At 41.3% G+C, this 21049-nt stretch overlaps 1 protein-coding gene across 5 annotated transcripts; it reads right to left on the reverse strand.

The window, feature by feature from the left end:
* Positions 1-196: 196 nt before the first annotated feature.
* On the reverse strand, positions 197-8135 carry gale (UDP-galactose-4-epimerase). 5 transcript variants are annotated; one of them, XM_086127028.1, is made up of 13 exons: positions 8049-8125; positions 7619-7667; positions 5921-6013; positions 4273-4396; positions 4074-4189; positions 3654-3767; positions 3307-3483; positions 3105-3218; positions 2954-3020; positions 1671-1756; positions 958-1035; positions 761-875; positions 197-671 (listed from the first exon to the last, which is right to left on the reverse strand). In XM_086127028.1, exons 3-13 carry the CDS (start codon positions 5936-5938, stop codon positions 610-612), a joined length of 1071 nt encoding a protein of 356 aa, XP_085983154.1. In that variant the 5' UTR covers positions 5939-6013; positions 7619-7667; positions 8049-8125; the 3' UTR covers positions 197-609. The 5 variants fall into 5 exon arrangements, with proteins under 5 accessions (XP_085983154.1, XP_085983155.1, XP_085983156.1 ...); XM_086127029.1 differs by lacking the exon at positions 7619-7667 and having other exon boundaries at positions 8049-8135; XM_086127030.1 differs by lacking the exons at positions 7619-7667; positions 8049-8125 and having other exon boundaries at positions 5921-6070.
* Between the last annotated feature and the right edge of the window lie 12914 nt (positions 8136-21049).

Raw genomic sequence — 21049 nt, forward strand, 5'->3', positions numbered from 1 at the left:
CGTGAAAGTCAAAGTGTTGATATTCGGAGAGAAAACCCCCCAATCCTGTTCAATTGGGCAAGCAATGTTTTTTTTTCTTTCAGTGTTCATTTGGGGAGCCTTGTAAACGACACAAAATATGCGAGACGAAGGTCAATCATTGAATGAGTATGGCTTGGAGAACAATAAAGAAAATACACAATTAGGAGGCAACAGACATGGATAAAACATGTATTTCTCAACAATGCTTTAAAAGTGATGGGATTCCATCACTTTGCAAATACAGCAGTACTTGGAATTTTAAATGAACACACTTCACAATTATTGAGATATGGCAGAATTATTTTAAGACCAGTATGAATGTGCATTCAATCACACAGATATGACGTTATAACGTTGAGTTTAATTATACATTTTGACTGATGGACAGAAATATGTTCAACTATCTCATACTAAGGTGTGTAGAGTTCAGTTTAAACACCCATTTCAGGCATCACATGATTGAATTCCCTTTTCAATAGGTTAAAAATATTATTGAGCACAAAGTATTCATATCCCCCCCCCAAATTCTGAAAAAATTATGTGTCCTTTGATATAGCAGAAGTTAAAAAAAAATCTGGAACGGTGTCGTCAAGCTCCGTCTTTGGAATATCCGATGGGGTTCATGGACTGCCAGCGCCAAAGATCCTCACCTACATGCAAATGAATTATAATATCAGCTTCGTGTACGATACATTTGTCTCTTTTTTTTCTCCAAGAAGGAAGTTGCGGGAAAAATTACACATTCTTTCCAATTCAAATTCAGACTTCCAGCCAAGCTCCTTCTCAGCCAGGGCAGGGTCAGCATAACAGCATGCTGCATCTCCGTCTCGACGAGGGGCAATCTTGTAGGAAATCTACAGAGAGATAAGATGGCACCTTCAATTCACAGAATAGTGTCGTGTTCCAAGTTTATTTCACTTGATCTATGTGACTCACCTCCTTCCCTGATGCCTTCTTCATCGCATTTACCATCTGGAGCACAGAGTAACCTACTCCCGTTCCGAGGTTGTAAACCTGTTGGCGGGGAAAAAATAAAATAAAATAAAAATTATTTCATTGTATCAATGTTATGTTTCCCAACCTTCATTGGCCCAAGGCTCGTGAACACCAATGAACAAAATTACGGTACCCCAAAAAGTGGCTCTGTCATCTCGTGGCAGAGCCTGTCACTATGTGTCACTGGCACAGGTTGTTGAACAGACACATTGTAAATTAAACTCATATCTAATTTTTTGGGGATCAATTAAATGAAATTTGATCATTTCCATCACCTCATCTGATGACATTTCAAGGAAAGGTTTTCTAGAGTCGCGACATTAATGCATGTCATACACGCATGCTCAACGACACCATTAGCTGAACATGTTCCATCAAATGAGATCCAATACAAAGCCTGTGTGAAATACTCACTTCCAGCAAGATAATAAGAATGAACAGATTTGCTTTACATGGTGAGAGAGATTTCTGTTAACCACTTGGTAATGTGCATTACCACCACCTGCAGGATTCAAGTGGAAAAAGACCGACTGCAACCCATCCAGGTCAGTCAAAACTGTGGATTGATTTTTTTTTTTTTAAAGCAAAAAGATTTTGATATGGCACCAATATTTAATCTCAGTAAAAACCTGCATTTCTTCCTGGTTTGTTACCTTGCACCCACAGTTGTCCTTCAGCTTCTTCAGCGCGGCTATGTGTCCCTTTGCTAAATCGACAACGTGAATATAATCTCTCACACCTTGAAAGAGAAAACACATTAGATGTAAGAGTGACAACATATTTCTTTCAGGGAGGGTAAACACATGTGGATAATCGAGGACAAATTCGAGCATTTCCCCCTCTTTCCTATCAGTTAGGCCCAGTTGTCAAAAACTGGGACTGATAATCCCATTGTGTGGGTTGGGTTAAGAGTGATTTTTGCTCAGAAAACAGTCAAGGCCAAAAATTGCAAACGTTAAACCAGTTCCATATTAGCAATATAGTAAAATATAAGATGGACAGTTGAGAGCAAGTTCAATTGAGCCATAGACCCCGCAACTCTGAAACCTGCGCTGTAGATTTCAAATGGAGGAGCAACTGGTTGTGTTTAGTATTTGTATAATACAGTGGTTCTTAATCTTGTTCGAGGTACTGAACCTAACCGGTTCATATGCACCCTTCATTAGCGGGGATGAAGAATGATTTTTTTTGTTTTACAAATTCAAGACATAAACAACGCATTTATTAAAAAGAGAAAAAATGTAAACACAATTAGTATAATTATAAAGTACAAGCTTTTTAATTGTGCACAAATAAACCAGCCAGTAATGGCCAAGCGGGCGTGTCATAACTAATTGACATGTTGAGTTGGGCGTGTCTTAACCTCCATGGCAGAGGCTCTGTCGAACCCCTGAGACTGATTCACCGAACCCCTAGGGTTCGATCGAACCCAGGTTAAGAATCACTGGCCTAATATATCTACCAAGTAATTCCCTTCAGCGGAAATGACAAGAGCAGTTCACCGCGGCAATGCAGTTAGCAGATAAGCTAACAGTTAGCCTCCGTTATTCTATTTTTTAAATTTTTATTTATTTATTTTTTATACCAAGTACATTTCTTCCAGTGGAGGCTCGTCAATAGAGGGCACAACTGCGCCGCTCTATTTTTTTTTCTAATTGTTACCAAAAATACTGCAAATTATAGGTTTATCTGTTTTTAGATGAGTGGGATAATTCAAAATTTGCTTCTCATGCAACCTTGGCGGACCGCACGCTGTGGCAAATTCGGACAGGCCTAGCAACTCTTACTTGACTGTCTTCTGTAACAAGAAGATTTTTCTTTTTTGTTCCTGGTCATGTGGGGAATAGTTATTCACATTTTAAAAATCCAATAATGTTCTTAAAAACTGGTATGTGTCACCTGACTTAAACTAGATCAAATATTTGACATTTGATACCTGTTCCATCCAGTGTGTCATAGTCATTTCCAAATACACTGAGGCACTTCCTTCTCCCAACAGCAACCTTTTATGAAGACATATGATGAAGACATGATGTGACGCATCATCATCATCTGCAACTAAACTGCAAGTCAAAGCATTCATGTACCTGGGCGATGTATGGTAGTAAATTGTTGGGGATACCCTGAGGGTCCTCTCCAATGAGGCCAGAGGAATGAGCACCGATGGGGTTGAAATAACGCAGCAATATAGAATTCCACCTCTGCTCATGTAGTACACACAGCATCACCATTAGAAAAAGTATGTTCTTCAATTTGTGTGCGAGTGCCGCTCTACCTCCAGCCCAGTACCTTGTCGGCCTTCCAGTGGTCCTTGATCATCTCCTCAATGAAGTACTTGGTCCTGCCATAAGGGTTGGTACAGTTGCCGACAGGGTGCTGCTCGGTGATGGGCAAAAGCACAGGGTCTCCGTACACAGTGGCCGAGCTGCTAAACACCAGATTGTGCACCCCGTGTGCTTGCATCACCTGCAGTGCATACGGTTGCACATTATTGTGGCACACAGGCAGCACTTGGCGGGCAGACAGTTAATCAAGCCACAAACAAGGCTAGAATAACACACACATGTCCTCTGACAACAAACATTTGGACAAACTGTGATCAAGTCGCGTTGCACATTCAGTTGGGTGAAACTGACCTCAATTAGGTTCATGGAGGCGGTAAGGTTGACCTTGTAGTAAAGTAATGGCTGCTGCACAGACTCTCCAACAGCCTTCAGGCCAGCAAAGTGTATCACGGCGCTGAACGAATGCTGTGACACACACGAGATTTCAAATATTCACGCTAAATTGTCTTCACGGTGTAACTTGGCAAAAGAACTTAAAGGGAGACGCAGCGACTTGAGAAAAAGTGATGTAGTTCTGACTGTCAGAGAAAACGACAGAGGTGAAAACAGGTTTCGTAACAATGTAAGCTAATAAAGATGGTTTGCATGCGAAGATAACACGCAAAGGAAACCCAGTCGTGGTGTACAGTGAAGAAATATTTTGTAATGAAGAGTGTCCTAAGTTGTACATTTCATATACTTGAATGAAGCATATCGGATTGACGCGCTTACCTTTGTGAAGACTTTTTCCAGGGAAGCTCTATCCAGAAGGTCAAGTTCATGAAACTCAATGCTGGAGTTCAGAAGCTTCTCTATTCTACGTAAACACTCCGGCACACCTCCTTCTCCTTCATCCATAACACATGCATGCATTGTGAACAGATAAAAACCATAGCTGGCTAAAAACACACACACACCTATTGCAGCTTACCTCTCACAGAATTGCTGAAATTATCAACCACAATGGGCTGGTAGCCTGCTTCAATAAGCTCCACTATGCAGTGACTCCCAATGTAGCCTGCACCGCCTGTGACCAGCACCTTCTCCGCCATTCTCTGCACATCAAATACAGTATGTAGGAATAGTTAGGACTGTATTAGTGTATTGTCAATGTTTCATGTTCTGTTTGCATTATTCTTATTTTAGGTCGAGATCCCTTTTTCACAAGAATCTATGGGAAAACGCATAGAACCTTCTGTACAAAAGCCCATTGAGGACATGGCCAGCAAGAAAAAAAGAGAGGGCTGTCAGTGATCCTGTGTGCGCCCCAAGAGATAGCTATAATTATGGTACATTGAGATTAATTCTGCCCCCTCCCCCAAACACGCACGCACACACACACACACACACACACACACACACACACACACACACACACACACACACACGCACACCCACACGCACACGCACACACACGCAAACCTGTTTGTAAAGTTTTGTGCTCATGCACTACGTTCACGCGCATACTGTGCATGTCCTGGAGGCTCATCCCTAGTCCATAAAACCTAGAGACGCCCCTGCGTTACAGGGACCATTGTGACTAGGCTTCACTTATGTGGTATGTCTTGTCATTTTCTGCAGGGTAATGAGTTTGTTCGGGTCGGAGACGAGACGAGGGGAAAACACTGGCGTATTCATTCACTACCTCGGAAGTGTGCGTCGAGTAGGAGGCGATATCAAGGCTTGTTTCATTCAGAGGAGGATTCAGAAAAGATGACGTCTCGTCATCGATCCCACGGCTGTACCACGTGACTACATCAGAAAGCAGTTCAGATTTTGCCGCGAGACATGAATATAAAATTCTCGCATTCTATACAAAATGTGGGCTTTTAACAGCGAGTTGTCAGTTCAGGGTTTGGATAAGGTTACATAGTTTCGATTCTAGAGTTTGGTTAGAGTTTATAGAGAGCAAGAGTTAATGAGTGCGATAGAGAGAGCGAGATTGATAATTCGCTCTATTATTACTTAGTCAAATCTTATTTTAAATACGCGTCACCATAGTCATCATATACCCACTAAATCTAAGTACTGTAATATAACCTGACAAATTAGAGGCAAAACTCAAAGATAGCTACCAACGTCTTTGACAATAACAAAAACATGTATATAGGGCTATTTTGGAGTGGAAATACTCACATAGATTATTTTCCGGTGGTCGTGAAACCAAATAAAACTGCAGAATGGACAAGGTACGAATGCGCTTTCCCTGCAGAAGTCTACTTCCTTTTCAATCGTTTACTGGAATGAAGTACACGATTGAAACGTGACTTCCGATATACAAAGCTTCAAAATATAAAATCACACGGATTGAAAATCACAACATTCTGAAAATAAACTCATGTAATTGTTCAATAACATTTAAAAGGGTTTATAATTGCATGTTTCAAATACTAGCCACTATTGATAACATCGCAATATACTCCGTACATACTACAAATTGAAATTTATTTTGAAAGGCTCAGCGTCAACCCTTGAGCTTTTTTTCCGTTGTAATTAAAATGGCACTGACGCCAGCTCATCAGGAGACGAAGCCCAGCCCTCACCTTGTCACACAGAAGAGTGATTGTAAACCAGTTTACCTGAGAGTGCGATGACATGGCAGCGGCAGGAGAAGTGCCACGTTTCACGTGTCCCACCCACGTCACCAATCGTTAGGTACATAATCTTAATCACTGTAAAAATAAATAAATACATATACAGTATAAACCAATATTATCAACATCTAAAATATACGAATTATTCTAACCATTCAGTCATTTTACTCCATATTATCAGAACAATTGATCGATGTTATCTGAGGGACAGTGTTTTCCGAAATTACAGTCATCAAGAGACAGGGGAAACTTTTTAAAATGATTACCATGACCCATTCCCTGTAGTAACTGGCATTTATAATTGCAAGTCATCAGCATAACAATGAAACTCAAACCCAAAGAGTCAAACAATTTTACCTACTGGTGCTAGGTATAATGTAAAGAGAAGTAGGCCACGGACAGTGCCCTGAGGGAACTGATGTTCAACGTAGCACGAAGACGAAAACACATTGTTTAAAAAAAAAAAAAAGCACACATTGAGATCACCTGGAAAGACAAGATTCCAACCAATTTAGTACCAGTCCTGAGAATACCAAAGTAGTTTACGAGCTTGTAAAAAAAGAAAAAAGAAAAAAAAGGCATGTGACGCCTACCGATGCATTTCTAATAGTCTAACATCTCTTACTAATTCTGGTGAAAGGCGACAGTTTCAAAATCACCTTATTGACTCTTAGACATCTGACTTACAAAAATTGCCAGTTAAAGTAAATCCCACTTTTCACTGCAACCGTTTTACAAAGATTGTATTATTTGATTAACTGCATCAATCTTGGGAATTTCACCCTGTTTGGGTTTTTTTCAATCACTCGTGATTTGTTTTTTTTAAAATCTTTTTTGCCACCCGTCTTAGCATTTCTTTTAAACAACAATTTAAAAAGTCTGCATTTTCATATGTATTTACAGAATTGGGAAGGATTTAAAACATACACTGAAAAAATGATGTGTTGAATTGACAATTTTATTTCATGAAGTGGTTGCACGAAATAAAATCATCTGAATCCAGATATGTTTAAGTCTACTACACATCCACTTAAAAATGTATTTGAATCCAGATTATTCTACAAAGTACTGGACCATGCACAGCCACTTGACAAAATAAAATGGAGTAAATTTGACACATTTTTTTCAGTGTGCATGTGTTCTTGGTATCAATGTTATCGTTTCGATTTTTATTATTGCCTTCATTTTAATTCAAAGGGAAAAAAATGCAGATGATGGAATAAAATACATACAATGCCGATAGTGACACCTTGCAATGCCTTTGTTTATGTCCCTAACAAGAAGGAACATTCTCACAATCAATGTCTGAGATGTGAAGAGCTAATTGTTTTTTTTGTTTGTTTTTTAGGGGATTTAGCTCTACCAATACTATTTCCTGCTTATCTACAATCATCTATCTGATATCATGGTAAAAACGCCCCCTGAAAAACTCTATCAAACGTAATCACAATAAAAAATTACCAATAGCCAATGAAGACCCAAATAATCTCTTTGTCCATTAATTGTTGACAACGATGTATGGTCACCAGTCGCTGATGGTGTAGCCAAACATTTGCCTGAATTGTGCGAGGGCAGCTTGGGATCGGTTCCCACTCAGTGACGGTGTGGATGTGGGTGTGAATGATTGTTTGTGTCTATATGTGCCCTGTGACTGAATGGAAACCAGTTCAGGGTGTACTGCACCTGTTGCCCGAAATCAGCAGAGAGATAGGCTCCAGCAACCCCCACGACCCTGTTCAGGATAAGCAGTGTTGAAAATGGATGGATGGATGGATGGTGATAGGCAGAACAATTGAGCAATCTTCCACTAGATGGCAGAAAGCACAATTAACCAGTGTATCCTCCTGTGGCCATTCATACAACTAGATACTGTAATAGCTTTGTGTTCAACTCCACAGGCCCAGATTTCCCACAGATATATCTTTTGTGACATTTTGATTTGGTGGTGCGCTGATGTTTTGAGTGTAAAATATTTGTCTTGGCTCAGGAAAGGTTGGGAAAACCCTTGAGCTTTTTTTCCGTTGTAATTAAAATGGCACTGACGCCAGCTCATCAGGAGACGAAGCCCAGCCCTCACCTTGTCACACAGTAGAGTGATTGTAAACCAGTTTACCTGAGAGTGCGATGACATGGCAGCGGCAGGAGAAGTGCCACGTTTCACGTGTCCCACCCACGTCACCAATCGTTAGGTACATAATCTTAATCACTGTAAAAATAAATAAATACATATACAGTATAAACCAATATTATCAACATCTAAAATATACGAATTATTCTAACCATTCAGTCATTTTACTCCATATTATCAGAACAATTGATCGATGTTATCTGAGGGACAGCGTTTTCCGAAATTACAGTCATCAAGAGACAGGGGAAACTTTTTAAAATGATTACCATGACCCATTCCCTGTAGTAACTGGCATTTATAATTGCAAGTCATCAGCATAACAATGAAACTCAAACCCAAAGAGTCAAACAATTTTACCTACTGGTGCTAGGTATAATGTAAAGAGAAGTAGGCCACGGACAGTGCCCTGAGGGAACTGATGTTCAACGTAGCACGAAGACGAAAACACATTGTTTAAAAAAAAAAAAAAGCACACATTGAGATCACCTGGAAAGACAAGATTCCAACCAATTTAGTACCAGTCCTGAGAATACCAAAGTAGTTTACGAGCTTGTAAAAAAAGAAAAAAGAAAAAAAAAGGCATGTGACGCCTACCGATGCATTTCTAATAGTCTAACATCTCTTACTAATTCTGGTGAAAGGCGACAGTTTCAAAATCACCTTATTGACTCTTAGACATCTGACTTACAAAAATTGCCAGTTAAAGTAAATCCCACTTTTCACTGCAACCGTTTTACAAAGATTGTATTATTTGATTAACTGCATCAATCTTGGGAATTTCACCCTGCTTGGGTTTTTTTCAATCACTCGTGATTTGTTTTTTTTAAAATCTTTTTTGCCACCCGTCTTAGCATTTCTTTTAAACAACAATTTAAAAAGTCTGCATTTTCATATGTATTTACAGAATTGGAAAGGATTTAAAACATACACTGAAAAAATGATGTGTTGAATTGACAATTTTATTTCATGAAGTGGTTGCACGAAATAAAATCATCTGAATCCAGATATGTTTAAGTCTACTACACATCCACTTAAAAATGTATTTGAATCCAGATTATTCTACAAAGTACTGGACCATGCACAGCCACTTGACAAAATAAAATGGAGTAAATTTGACACATTTCTTTCAGTGTGCATGTGTTCTTGGTATCAATGTTATCGTTTCGATTTTTATTATTGCCTTCATTTTAATTCAAAGGGAAAAAAATGCAGATGATGGAATAAAATACATACAATGCCGATAGTGACACCTTGCAATGCCTTTGTTTATGTCCCTAACAAGAAGGAACATTCTCACAATCAATGTCTGAGATGTGAAGAGCTAATTGTTTTTTTTGTTTGTTTTTTAGGGGATTTAGCTCTACCAATACTATTTCCTGCTTATCTACAATCATCTATCTGATATCATGGTAAAAACGCCCCCTGAAAAACTCTATCAAACGTAATCACAATAAAAAATTACCAATAGCCAATGAAGACCCAAATCATCTCTTTGTCCATTAATCGTTGACAACGATGTATGGTCACCAGTCGCTGATGGTGTAGCCAAACATTTGCCTGAATTGTGCGAGGGCAGCTTGGGATCGGTTCCCACTCAGTGACGGTGTGGATGTGGGTGTGAATGATTGTTTGTATCTATATGTGCCCTGTGACTGAATGGAAACCAGTTCAGGGTGTACTGCACCTGTTGCCCGAAATCAGCAGAGAGATAGGCTCCAGCAACCCCCACGACCCTGTTCAGGATAAGCAGTGTTGAAAATGGATGGATGGATGGATGGTGATAGGCAGAACAATTGAGCAATCTTCCACTAGATGGCAGAAAGCACAATTAACCAGTGTATCCTCCTGTGGCCATTCATACAACGAGATACTGTAATAGCTTTGTGTTCAACTCCACAGGCCCAGATTTCCCACAGATATATCTTTTGTGACATTTTGATTTGGTGGTGCGCTGATGTTTTGAGTGTAAAATATTTGTCTTGGCTCAGGAAAGGTTGGGAAAAATAGAGCAGACAACAGGAGCCAAAAGGAAAGAAAAAGATCTTGATCTTTAAATCCAAAGTTTGCTTACCTTTCCACTGCACCTTGTGGCAACATCTTGACTGTTATTGCTGGCATATTGACTCCACCCTTAAATCACAACCGTGTGTTAATTGGATGGAATCACATTTAAAAGCATACGGTGCTTTGATTCACTGATGGGGGAGAGAGGGAGAAGGTAATGGAAAGAACGAGCGAGGGTGTGACCATCCACGGGGTCCCCATCTGATTCTCTTCATCTCTCTCCACCAGAGTGCCAGTTAATCCTCCCCTCACCGCCACCCCCCGACTCCCACCAGGATGGAGCAGCCCCCACTGAAAAGCGAGCCGCATTAACGCCAGGAACTTTCCTCTCGTGCTTGTCTGTTGGTCAAAGCTGATTGGAGATTACAGGCCTGCAGCGACACCGCAGCTCTCCATCTTATCGCAAATCTCTCGCAAACCCTTTCTTCTCTCCATCATTCTTAATCCAGACTCTGCAAAATTACAATGTCAACCACTTTCACTTGCTGCTGCCCTTTTCACCGCTCCTTCCGAGACTTAATGACATGAAGGTTGAATCGGAGGCTGAGGAGATGGGTTGGTGGGGGGGGGGGGGATGATGCCTCCCCCTCCACAATGATGTCATGGGGGCATTTGTCCTACTGGTGTGGAGGCTTCCCTTCCTCTGCTAATTACCTTGTACAAACTCCAATCTGATACGGCGGATATGAGGCCCAAACACAATTATTGTGGGCTAACAAAGAGATATTGAGATTCAGGGAAGGGGAGCGAGGCTACAAGTAAGATGGTATGGTCAGCACGTACACACACACACACACACACACACACACACACACACACACACACACACACACACACACACACACACACACATCAATACAACCACTTGTCCTTCTCCTCCATTCCCTCAGATAGGCTAATGTTATTACTGTGGTAATTATATGCTCATTAGTGCCAGCAGCTGTAGAGAGCCCACTGCTTGCTGTTCAAACCCCACCCCGACCATTTCTGCTGTGTTTTGTCTCCCTTTTTGCGCTCTTCACATCTCATTTGGAGACATGCTAGGTTGCAGCTATAGTCAGCAGCAGCAGCAGCAGCAATAACAACAACAACAACAAAAAAGGTGGGGTGGGATAGGGGGGCATTTATATATATATATATATATATATATATATATATATATATATACCTGTATATATACTGTATATATCGTTTCTGATATTTTCTCGCCCTGTCAGATTTGTTGAACACGAGCACAAGATGGCGCTGTTCAGTCAAACAACTGCCGAACGCGGTGATTCCCCCCCCATCATGACTGCCCCCCCCAACTACCACAACCCCCTTTTCACCCTCTAATCTGTGCTCTTGTTTCCACTCGTTTCATAAGTAATTGGGATTTCCCCTTGCACCCCTCAAAAAATAAATATTCCTCTGACTCTATCAATAAAATAAGGGAATTGTGGTATAAGTAAAGCAGCCCGTCAGTTAAATTTTTTACGAGTAATAATTAAGCGGTCAACACTAAGGCATAATCCACTTAATACATATTTGTACAGAAATTACGAGAGCAACAAGGTGTTTTTATTCAAAAGGCAATCTATATTCAAAACTCAGCTAGATTGCGTTTTGTTTTATTGCCAGGGGCTGATGTAGCCACTAGGTTAGCCTGTATGAGGCCAAATCAGACATCAGGCGCTAAATGTCATGCACAGCCGACTTTTATTGGCTGATAAGGCCTCTTGTACCCTTCTCCTTTTCCTGGAAGCTATTGTTTAAGGTGGCTGTTAATGCGGCTGACCAGATGGGCTCCTTCTCCCCTGCAGGTCTGAGTAAGGGTGTTTACCATCCACTGGACTGTGGATAACAGGTGAGACCACTGCAGAACTCTTCGCTAATCAGAGCAAACCAGATGTCAGTGATCTGCATGTTAACCTTTATTTGACATTTAGGGGCCGTGTGGGCGTAGATTTGATAATAATCATCATGAATCTTCTGTTCGAATAAACTGAATTAGGTTGCCATGTGCCTTGTTGTGAAACATTTTCCAAACATGTCCACTAATTTTGTGTGTGGCAAAATGTTTGCGGAATTACCAAAGCAAACATTGAACATTCCTTTCATTTCCCGGTGCAGGCCATGGGCAATTACTACAATTTGGTATCATGGAAACAGTCAAGGTAAAGCCCTAGGAAATGCAGAGAGTGGTCTTTTAAAGCTTTGAATCAATCTACCTTCATGGACGGCCTGAGTCAAGCATGCATGTATGGATTAGGTTGGCTGGAGCACCTGTCCCTGTTCTGTCAACAGCAGATCAGGTTCCTTGCCACACATTCACCTGGCTGACACAACTTCCTGTCACTGACAATGTGCTGGCCTGCATGAATACACAACATGAACGCTGCTTTCAAAATGAATTTGCTGGAGCGTTACCTTAAAGGTATTTGGGTTAAAGACCATGTGTAGTGAATTCAGAGGGCGTTTATAACTTTGGAAGATAATTTCTGAAAAAAACATATTGGCGATATGCAAACTGAGAGCTGACTGAGAGCTGCATACTCAGTTGTGGAGATATAGCATGTCACTATTTTTCACCATTTTAGGTTTTTGGACCCCAACGATACACTGAAGTGTCCAGCACGACTTGTGATTCAAATGATCAAGATCGTTATCAGCCTTGCTCAAACCTTGCTGATGGTACTCAACTCCCTTTCTAGCTCTCTCATCAGTTGTCTTATGACCTGCCAACGTGCCTCCAAAAGCTGTGTTCTGTCTTCAGTGTTTTCCACTGGCAGATAAGCAGACGTGGAAGTAGTAGACCATCCATTTGGGCTTGGTGGCACAACATATCTTGGAGGCGGAGGTTATACCGCGGTCATTATGGATGAGTGAAGATGTGTTATTGTGTAACTCAGTTTGAAGTCCTCCACATGTCTGGGAATACAGCGCATTCTGCTGGGAAGGGGAGTTAGGGGTATCTGCCGATTGTAAAAGTCTCTTTCTGTGGCCATAGCGCAGCTCGTATAGAACCACTTGTAAAATATTGTTGTACTGTACAGTATGTGTGCTGTGTCGACACTATTCTGGCCAGAGTCTCCGGTCAGAAAAACTGCAGCAAATCCAGAGGTTCTTTCATAAACTCCCCAAGCAGTGATGTGATGGTGTGGTGATGATGATGATGATGATGTGTAGTGATAATGGTGTGGTTTGTTGTGTGTGGTGGGATTCTATATCAAACATATTTGCATTGCATTGTTATACTATGTTAATTCTGCACAACACAAGATGACATAGAAAGTCTGAGGATTGGCGTCTCACTACTGCCGCTCCCTTTACGAATTGAGCATGTCTTCTGGGGGCCGTCGTGACATCGACGAAATGCAGCAAGTTACAGCGGGGGCATTTGCATATTACAAATATATAATGTCTCGTGTTGCCACCACCTCACGGATGAAAAACTATGGAACTCAATGCCAGAAGGGAATGTTTGTATTCGCCTAAAATGAATTCCCAACTTTCATGTAAATTGTTCACATCTTAATGATGATAAGGTATTTTCTTTTAACCACAAATCTTTGCTTTTGACTCTAACTTGAATGCATTTAACACTTGAGGGGGATTCGTTCACTGTTGGGCAGTTTTCACATGAAAATGATGAAAGAACATACGTTGTGATCAGTTGTTGTTTTGTATGAGCTATGATCCCTCCATCCATTATCTGAGCCGCTTATCCTCAGGAGAGTTGCGGGCATGCTGGAGCCTATCCCAGCTGTCTTCGGGCAGTAGGCGGCGCACATCCTGAACTGGTTGCCAGCCAATCGCAGGGCACACATAGACAAACAACCATTCAACACTCACAATCACACCTAGAGACAATTTTCGAGGGCTCAATTAATCTACCGTGCATATTTTCTGGAATGTGGGAGGAAACCAGAGTACCCGGAGAAAACTCAGACGAGCACAAGTAGAATATGCAAACTCTGCACTCAAAGCCCGGGACCCGGAATCGAACCCTAGACCTCTGCACTGTGAGGCAGACATACTAACCATGCGTGCCACCCCGTATCCCTCGTACACAAAGGAAAGTCTATCAAGGTGTGCCAAGATGAGAACTGAGCAAAGTCCTCTTGTCCACTCTAAAAAAGTAGAAAAAGGAAAAAATACTCTACTCCAAACGGCTGCAGTTGCAATTGCCAAAAGAAGGGTCGAACTCAAATATTTTCTTCCATTTTTATAATAATTGTTGGCCACGTGAACCAACAATTTATTATATTAGGGGTGTCTCTACTGAATAATTTTTATAATCGATTATTCTAGCTGGGCGGCCTGGTAGTCCAGTGGTTAGCACGTCGGCTTCACAGTGCAGAGGTACCAGGTTCGATTCCAGCTCCGGCCTCCCTGTGTGGAGTTTGCATGTTCTCCCCGGGCCTGCGTGGGTTTTCTCCGGGTGCTCCGGTTTCCTCCCACATTCCAAAAACATGCATGGCAGGCTGATTGAACTCTCTAAAATTGTCCCTAGGTGTGAATGTGAGCGTGGATGGTTGTTCGTCTCTGTGTGCCCTGCGATTGGCTGGCAACTGATTCAGGGTGTCCCCCGCCTACTGCCCGAGGACGGCTGGGATAGGCTCCAGCACCCCCCGCGACCCTAGTGAGGATCAAGCGGTTCGGAAAATGGATGGATGGATTATTCTAGCTATCATTCCATTGATTATTGAAATCGTCTGATAAATTTTAATTTCCATTTTAGTGTGACGTCACCCCCCCGAAAGTCTAACATAATCTCCCAGCTTCCTCTGTCAAGCATTCATGTTTTTCTGGAAGGATTATTCCTGCATCTTCCGCAGGTGCGTCGTGACAGCGATTTTGATGTCGGCTACGTCTTCAAAACGAATCCCCTTGATGAACGCTTTGAGCTAGAGAAAGTGGAGAAGAAAAATCAGGAATGATGGTATGTATGCTCAGGGCCTTGTGAGCAGCTGGCTTGTCATGGTGAAACAGCCACGAGTGGTCTGACCAAAATTCTCGCTTCTTCTCGCACACTGAACAAATTGAACGCCACAGCATCTAGGTTTGAAATCTAAATCTTCTGACAGACTTTGTTTGCAGAGTGGCCTGGGAAAGCGAGACTGACAGCTTGTTTCCCTCCAGCACTGGGATGCAAATCTCTCTAAGCTCTGCTCCGGTGTAATGATGACGTTCGAAAGTGATTTTGTTTCCTCCAGATAAGCCATTTCCTTCTGGTATCTAATCAGATCGTTTGTAGGATGCGTTTTTTTTTGGAGGGATCTTCTCGAGGAGAACTGGGACATTGGAGCAACTGATGGGAATTTAATAAAAACATAACATTTGTAATAGGCATAATGCCTCCTCTGTGATTCGTACATTTGGGCGATGGAACCTTCAGAGTCAAGGTTGAAAATTAAAGAATGGGAGGCCTAGTTATTTCATGGAATTGAAACGGTGCCACCATGCACTTATGTATACACTGACGTTTGACCATTAACTGGAGTTCAAACAAACACGCTGGGCCTGCATGTCAGTGCAGCGTTTCCCGGTACGAAAATTGTGTTTGAAGATTGAACTATATAATTTCATAAACGTAACATGTGTACGTGTCTCCTTGCAAAGTACGATTTTTTTTATTTTGCATTTTCTTGATGAATTTAACTCTATGTTTAAAGGAAGACATAAGTAATTTGACTGTATTAAGAATCCAAGCAACATGCTATTAAGGGTCAGTTGAGTAAAATCTGTGAAAAATCAACATATTTATAGAGCACACAAAAAAAAACAACCAGAGCTGTAACAAAGTGCTGTACATAAATTCGAGCATAAAACACAATACATTTAATGACAAGAATGATATATATGAGTACATGAATACATGAAAGCATGATAATTTACATATATAAATGATATGTTACCTGGCCCTGTGTGAAAAAAGACTTGACCCCTAAATCCAATAACTGCATCCAACCTCAGCAACAACAACTGAAATCAAGCAATGAGTCTTTTTAATTTCTGTGGAGAGGTTTTTAGCCCACTCTTTCTTACAGATTTGATTTAAGTCAGCAACAACCCAGCATTTTAATCAGATTCAAGTCCAGCCGTTGACTGGAGGGAGTGCGTGGGACGTGATGAGTGGCAATTTTGGCCGGGAAATGACTGGCCATTCAGGAATATCCCAAAATTCCTGATGGTCAACATGCCCCGGGTTGTCCTGCAGCAGAACCCATGCACACCTCAGCTTGATGTCACAAATGGATAACCCAACATTCCCCGTCAGGATTTTCTGGAGAAGAGAAGGAACCATGGTTCTATCAATCACAGCAAGTCATCCAGGTCCTGAATGAGTAAGCAGCCCCAGATCATCACACTATCACCACCATGTTTGGCTGTTGGGACCATGTCCTTTTTATGAAATGCGGTGTTACATTTACATAACACATTTCATATGTGTTAAGTATTGCCTACACAGCAATGAATGTCATTTTTGCCCAGTCTCTTCCATAATTTCGAGTCATAAACACTGACCTCAAAGCGCTGCACACATATCTGATCATCAGTCAGCTGACCGCTTACACACTTAGACTTATAGACTTTGGCGCCTTCACAGCAATATGTGAGAATTCCTTCTGGCTTGTGAATAAATTTGTTTATAGACCGCAGGCATGCGATGCTCCATATTATAAAAGGCCCAGTTGGATCAGCTGGTATTTGCTAGAGATGATGTGACCTTAGCAAGTGGATGTACACTAATGTCACTGTCACATATAGAAAAGTGACCAGTATGCTACCTCAGCTCTTCTTAAGCTAGCCCATGTGTTTAATTTCCCCATGGAATACTTGTTTTATCAGGCTTGTGTGTGTTTGTGGCGTGTGTGTGTGAGTTTGTTTGTGGTCGCCATGGCTCTCAATGTGTGTGACTGTCTGCGTGTTCCACCAAGGCATATCTGTTTTATAAGGCTTAATGAGTGTGTGTGTGTGTGTGTGTGTGTGTGTGCGTGTGAAATCTATGAAATACAGTAATCCCTCGTTTATCGCAGGGGTTACGTTCCAAAAAGAACCAGTGATAAGTGAAATCCGTGAAGTAGTGAACTTTATTTTTTTTTACAGTTATTATACAATACTTAACGATATATACAACGAAGTCAAAGACCAAAACCTGTTTTCATCCCCAATTACAAAAAAAAAAAGAAAATGTTTTCAACAAATAACTTTATAATAGTTTTTGGGAATACTGTACTGTTGACACGCGGCACTGCCGATACGTTCTGATTTAAAGGGTTAAAAGCATTAAAAACTGCACTAAAAAAAATCCGTGAAACAGCGAAGCCGCGGAAAGTGAACCGCGTTAGAGCGAGGGATGACTGTACATTCCGATTTTGGTAAATAAGAAAAAAGGTCTGCATCCTTCTTGTTATCGCCCTCAAGCTGTAACATTGCTTCAGATTGTTGAAATATACTGTAAATATGATGGTTAGACACTAGACACTATAAAGTATACAGTGCACTATTTTTTATTATACTATTAGGGGTGTAACAAAAAATGATTTGAATCAGGTTCTGATTTCAAAGATGCGAGTGCATCCACTGCGACAGAACTTAATCGTCCATGATTGGAGTTATATCTTTGAAGGAAATGCCATATTTACACTGCTGACAACTTCATTCATATGTAAGTGACAGCAAGAAATTCGTTGAGTTGTACCCTCACAGACATGTGAGAAGAGAACTGGGACTTAAGTGAACCTTGAAGACATTTATGTAAGTTTTGTTTGGGACATTCTATCAGCAGGAAACGTTTTCAGAATACACACAAAGTCAAGTACAAAGATGTTTCAATTCATCAAAGGTGCATGTACGCACAGTTCGTAAATGAGTTCCAATGAGATTATGTCCACAGAGATTGAACGCTAGCGCAGACAGGAAAACAGAAGCGTGCGCCGATATTCTTCACTAAATATGTTGCACCAAAAGTTGGAAGATGTGCTGTGAGCATGTCAAAGGACAACACCCTCGCCTAATCGGAATACAAAACATGGAGTGCTCAAAAAGGCGGGGTGAGGTTTGCATAAAAATCTGAATACCTCCGCATTTCTGCATTTGCCATCTATGAAAATAAATCACGAAATGTGGAAAAAAATGGTGGAAAGTATAAATCACTGAGAATGTTGCACCAGAGTGCTGACTTTCAGGCACTTCTTTGGAGGGGGGGGGGGGGGGGGGGGAAGAAACATGGAAATGCCAAGGAGAAGGACATCTGCAATCACGTCAATTACTGTCCAAGATGTGTTCTCAAGAACATTCTGAGCTTTCGAAAGGGCCCAAGTGGAAAGTATTAAGACCTCTTCCTCTCTGGAGCTTGTGTGTGTTGACTATTGGTCAGCTGAAGAAATTGGAAAATGCTTCCCTCCCCTCACCAAGACAGGACTGCTCAGAGGGCAGCTCAGAGGCTGGAGGGTGACTACTTCTGCATTTACGGATTCCCACCGAGCCTCCACTCCAACTTCAAAAGAGAGCTGACTGATGGGCTCTCGATGTTGTCGGGAGTTGTCAAGTCTTCCCTTTCACCCTGGCATCCTGGAAAATGGCAGCATAGAGACGTTTAACTATGCCCTGAGCAACATGTTGAGAGCTTTGCCTTGAAGCTCCAAGCTGAAATAGCCTCAGACGATCCAGACCAGGACCTTTGTAATTAATTGCACCGCGCTTGAGATAACTGGGTGCATGGCTTTTATCTCATGTTTGGGCACACCGGGCGCAAGTCAATAGCCCATGGCATTATGGGAAAAACAATAAAAAAATAAAATTATGAATCAACAGTGTTTACTGACTTAATTCAACGTTTTTTTACTCGCGCATGCAGAAGTCAATACCTCGTGGTAGTGTGGGGAAAACATTTTTTGTAGCCTTTAGCCGACAAGTACAGTACATTCAAACGTATTTGCAAGCACGTTCGAATATACTTTCGACATTTTAACTGACTCGAAATTGGGGTTTGTAGGAATTTCAGAAGTTGTCGTTCTACTTGGATGGCTGTAGTATTTCATCTTTATGAGGAAACTAGAAATCATGAGGCTGTGATGATAATAATAATAATAATAATAATAATAATAATAATAATACAGTATATCTACAGTAGATATACACACACATTTATACATTTCATAGATTATATATATTTACAATTCGACAACATATTATTGGACACATTATATTGCAATACATTATTTCAACGTACTATTAAGCAGGGAAATTATAAATTTCGATATTGCAGTATTTAACATCATTATTAAAAAAAATAATTGGGATAAATACAGGTTTCCTCCTCTGGGTTACTTCTAATAGATGTCTGGTACTCTCTTCAGTTGAGTAACGCTTCTGGCCACCGAATGGGAAAACATGTACTGTACAGAATTTTCAAACATGCGTACAGGCTTGACAAGTTAAGGTTTATGTTCACAACCTAGGCCATTATATTTTCCCACAGATCAGATCTTTATTTTTGGAAGCAGATTTACGTCCTTAACAAAATGGCAGACTAAATAAAGCCTGTGCCTATGGACCCTCCAAAATTAAGGAGAAATGGGGATGTATTGTTCCTCGGAGTCACTACCCAACGCTTGTGCACAGGTTAAATTATCATCCATTCCATGTGGGTTTAAATAAAAGTTTGAATGCATTTCACATCACGACAACAAAGTCTACTGGTTTCTTATCAGGATGTTCCTGAATGCACCTCGACTGAATGACCACCATCTGAACACTTTTCTGTCAACACTGCAGCTGCTTTAGAGTTGCCGTCTTTTCCTTTATCCATTTGATCATCAAATGATTAGCTCGCAACCGTGATGCAACTCACAAAAAGGTTGCTGGTCGGTGATGGATGGGCAAAGAGATAGACTCAGAATGTCAGTCGGGGGGTGGGGGGGGGGGGATCTTGTAATCCATGCAACCCGACTCACTTTGCCTCTGTCCAGCCCCCCAGTTCCAGCCCACTTTTCCGCACCAGCTGCCTCTGACCCTCATCATAGCCTCGCCTCTGCTCGCCATGTGCTGTGAGTCAAAGGGGTCCCCACCCATTGCTCATCAGAATGGAAGCACACCATCTCTGGGGCTTGTGCACTAAATCACAATCAATCGTTGGGCAGACAGAGATGGATTGGGGCGTCCACGACCCCGTACCTTTGCGAGAGGCCCCTGCCATGCAAGGGGTGGCTGTCACTGACAAATAATAGGAGTGGATTTAAAGGGAGTGGGTATAGGTCAAGTCCGCTGCCCCTGGAAGGAAGTTATGACAAAGCAATGGAGGGAAATTCTTTTCTCTTTAGGAACAACACCACTCACAAGGCGTGTGACAGACAGACATGTGCTACAGTTTGACACAATGACTTCTGGAAAGAATAAAATTGTCATCCATCTTAAAAAAAGGAAAGGGTACGCGCTTTTAAATACTTTTGTGTGAACCGCAGATATTTATGAGGCCTTTAACCTCAAGCATAGGTAACCCAAAAGATTCTACACATTCGGTTGTCTCGTTTTAGAATAAAATTAATTCTACCCAGCTTTTGAAGGCACGTTCGATAGGTGGGTTGAGAGGTAGGAAGCTCGGTCGGTATGGAGTAGGTCGATATGAAGGTTGGAAGTAAGAGATTTTTTCATGTGTTGGAGAGATTTCTTTTTAAAAAAATTTTTGTTTTTTTTATTGTCCAATAAAACCGAGGTTGAACTTTTAGTTTTAAATTCCAAAAATTGCTCATCACCAGAAGAACGTCATACCTCCAGTGACGCAGGGTGGTGGCAGCCTTGGGGCCGTTTTTCTTCAGCTGGAACCGATGTTGTACGGATGATAGGCCACGGCTCAAGAAGGATCCTTGACACGTAGATGTGTTTTGTGGAAGTCCCTCTAAGATACAATTTCCATTCAGATAAGTTGTACACAC

The sequence above is a fragment of the Hippocampus guttulatus genome, chromosome 13 (genome assembly GCF_054856545.1).
Source record: "Hippocampus guttulatus isolate MCC_2025c chromosome 13, RoL_Hgut_1.0, whole genome shotgun sequence".
Lineage (NCBI taxonomy): Eukaryota > Metazoa > Chordata > Actinopteri > Syngnathiformes > Syngnathidae > Hippocampus > Hippocampus guttulatus.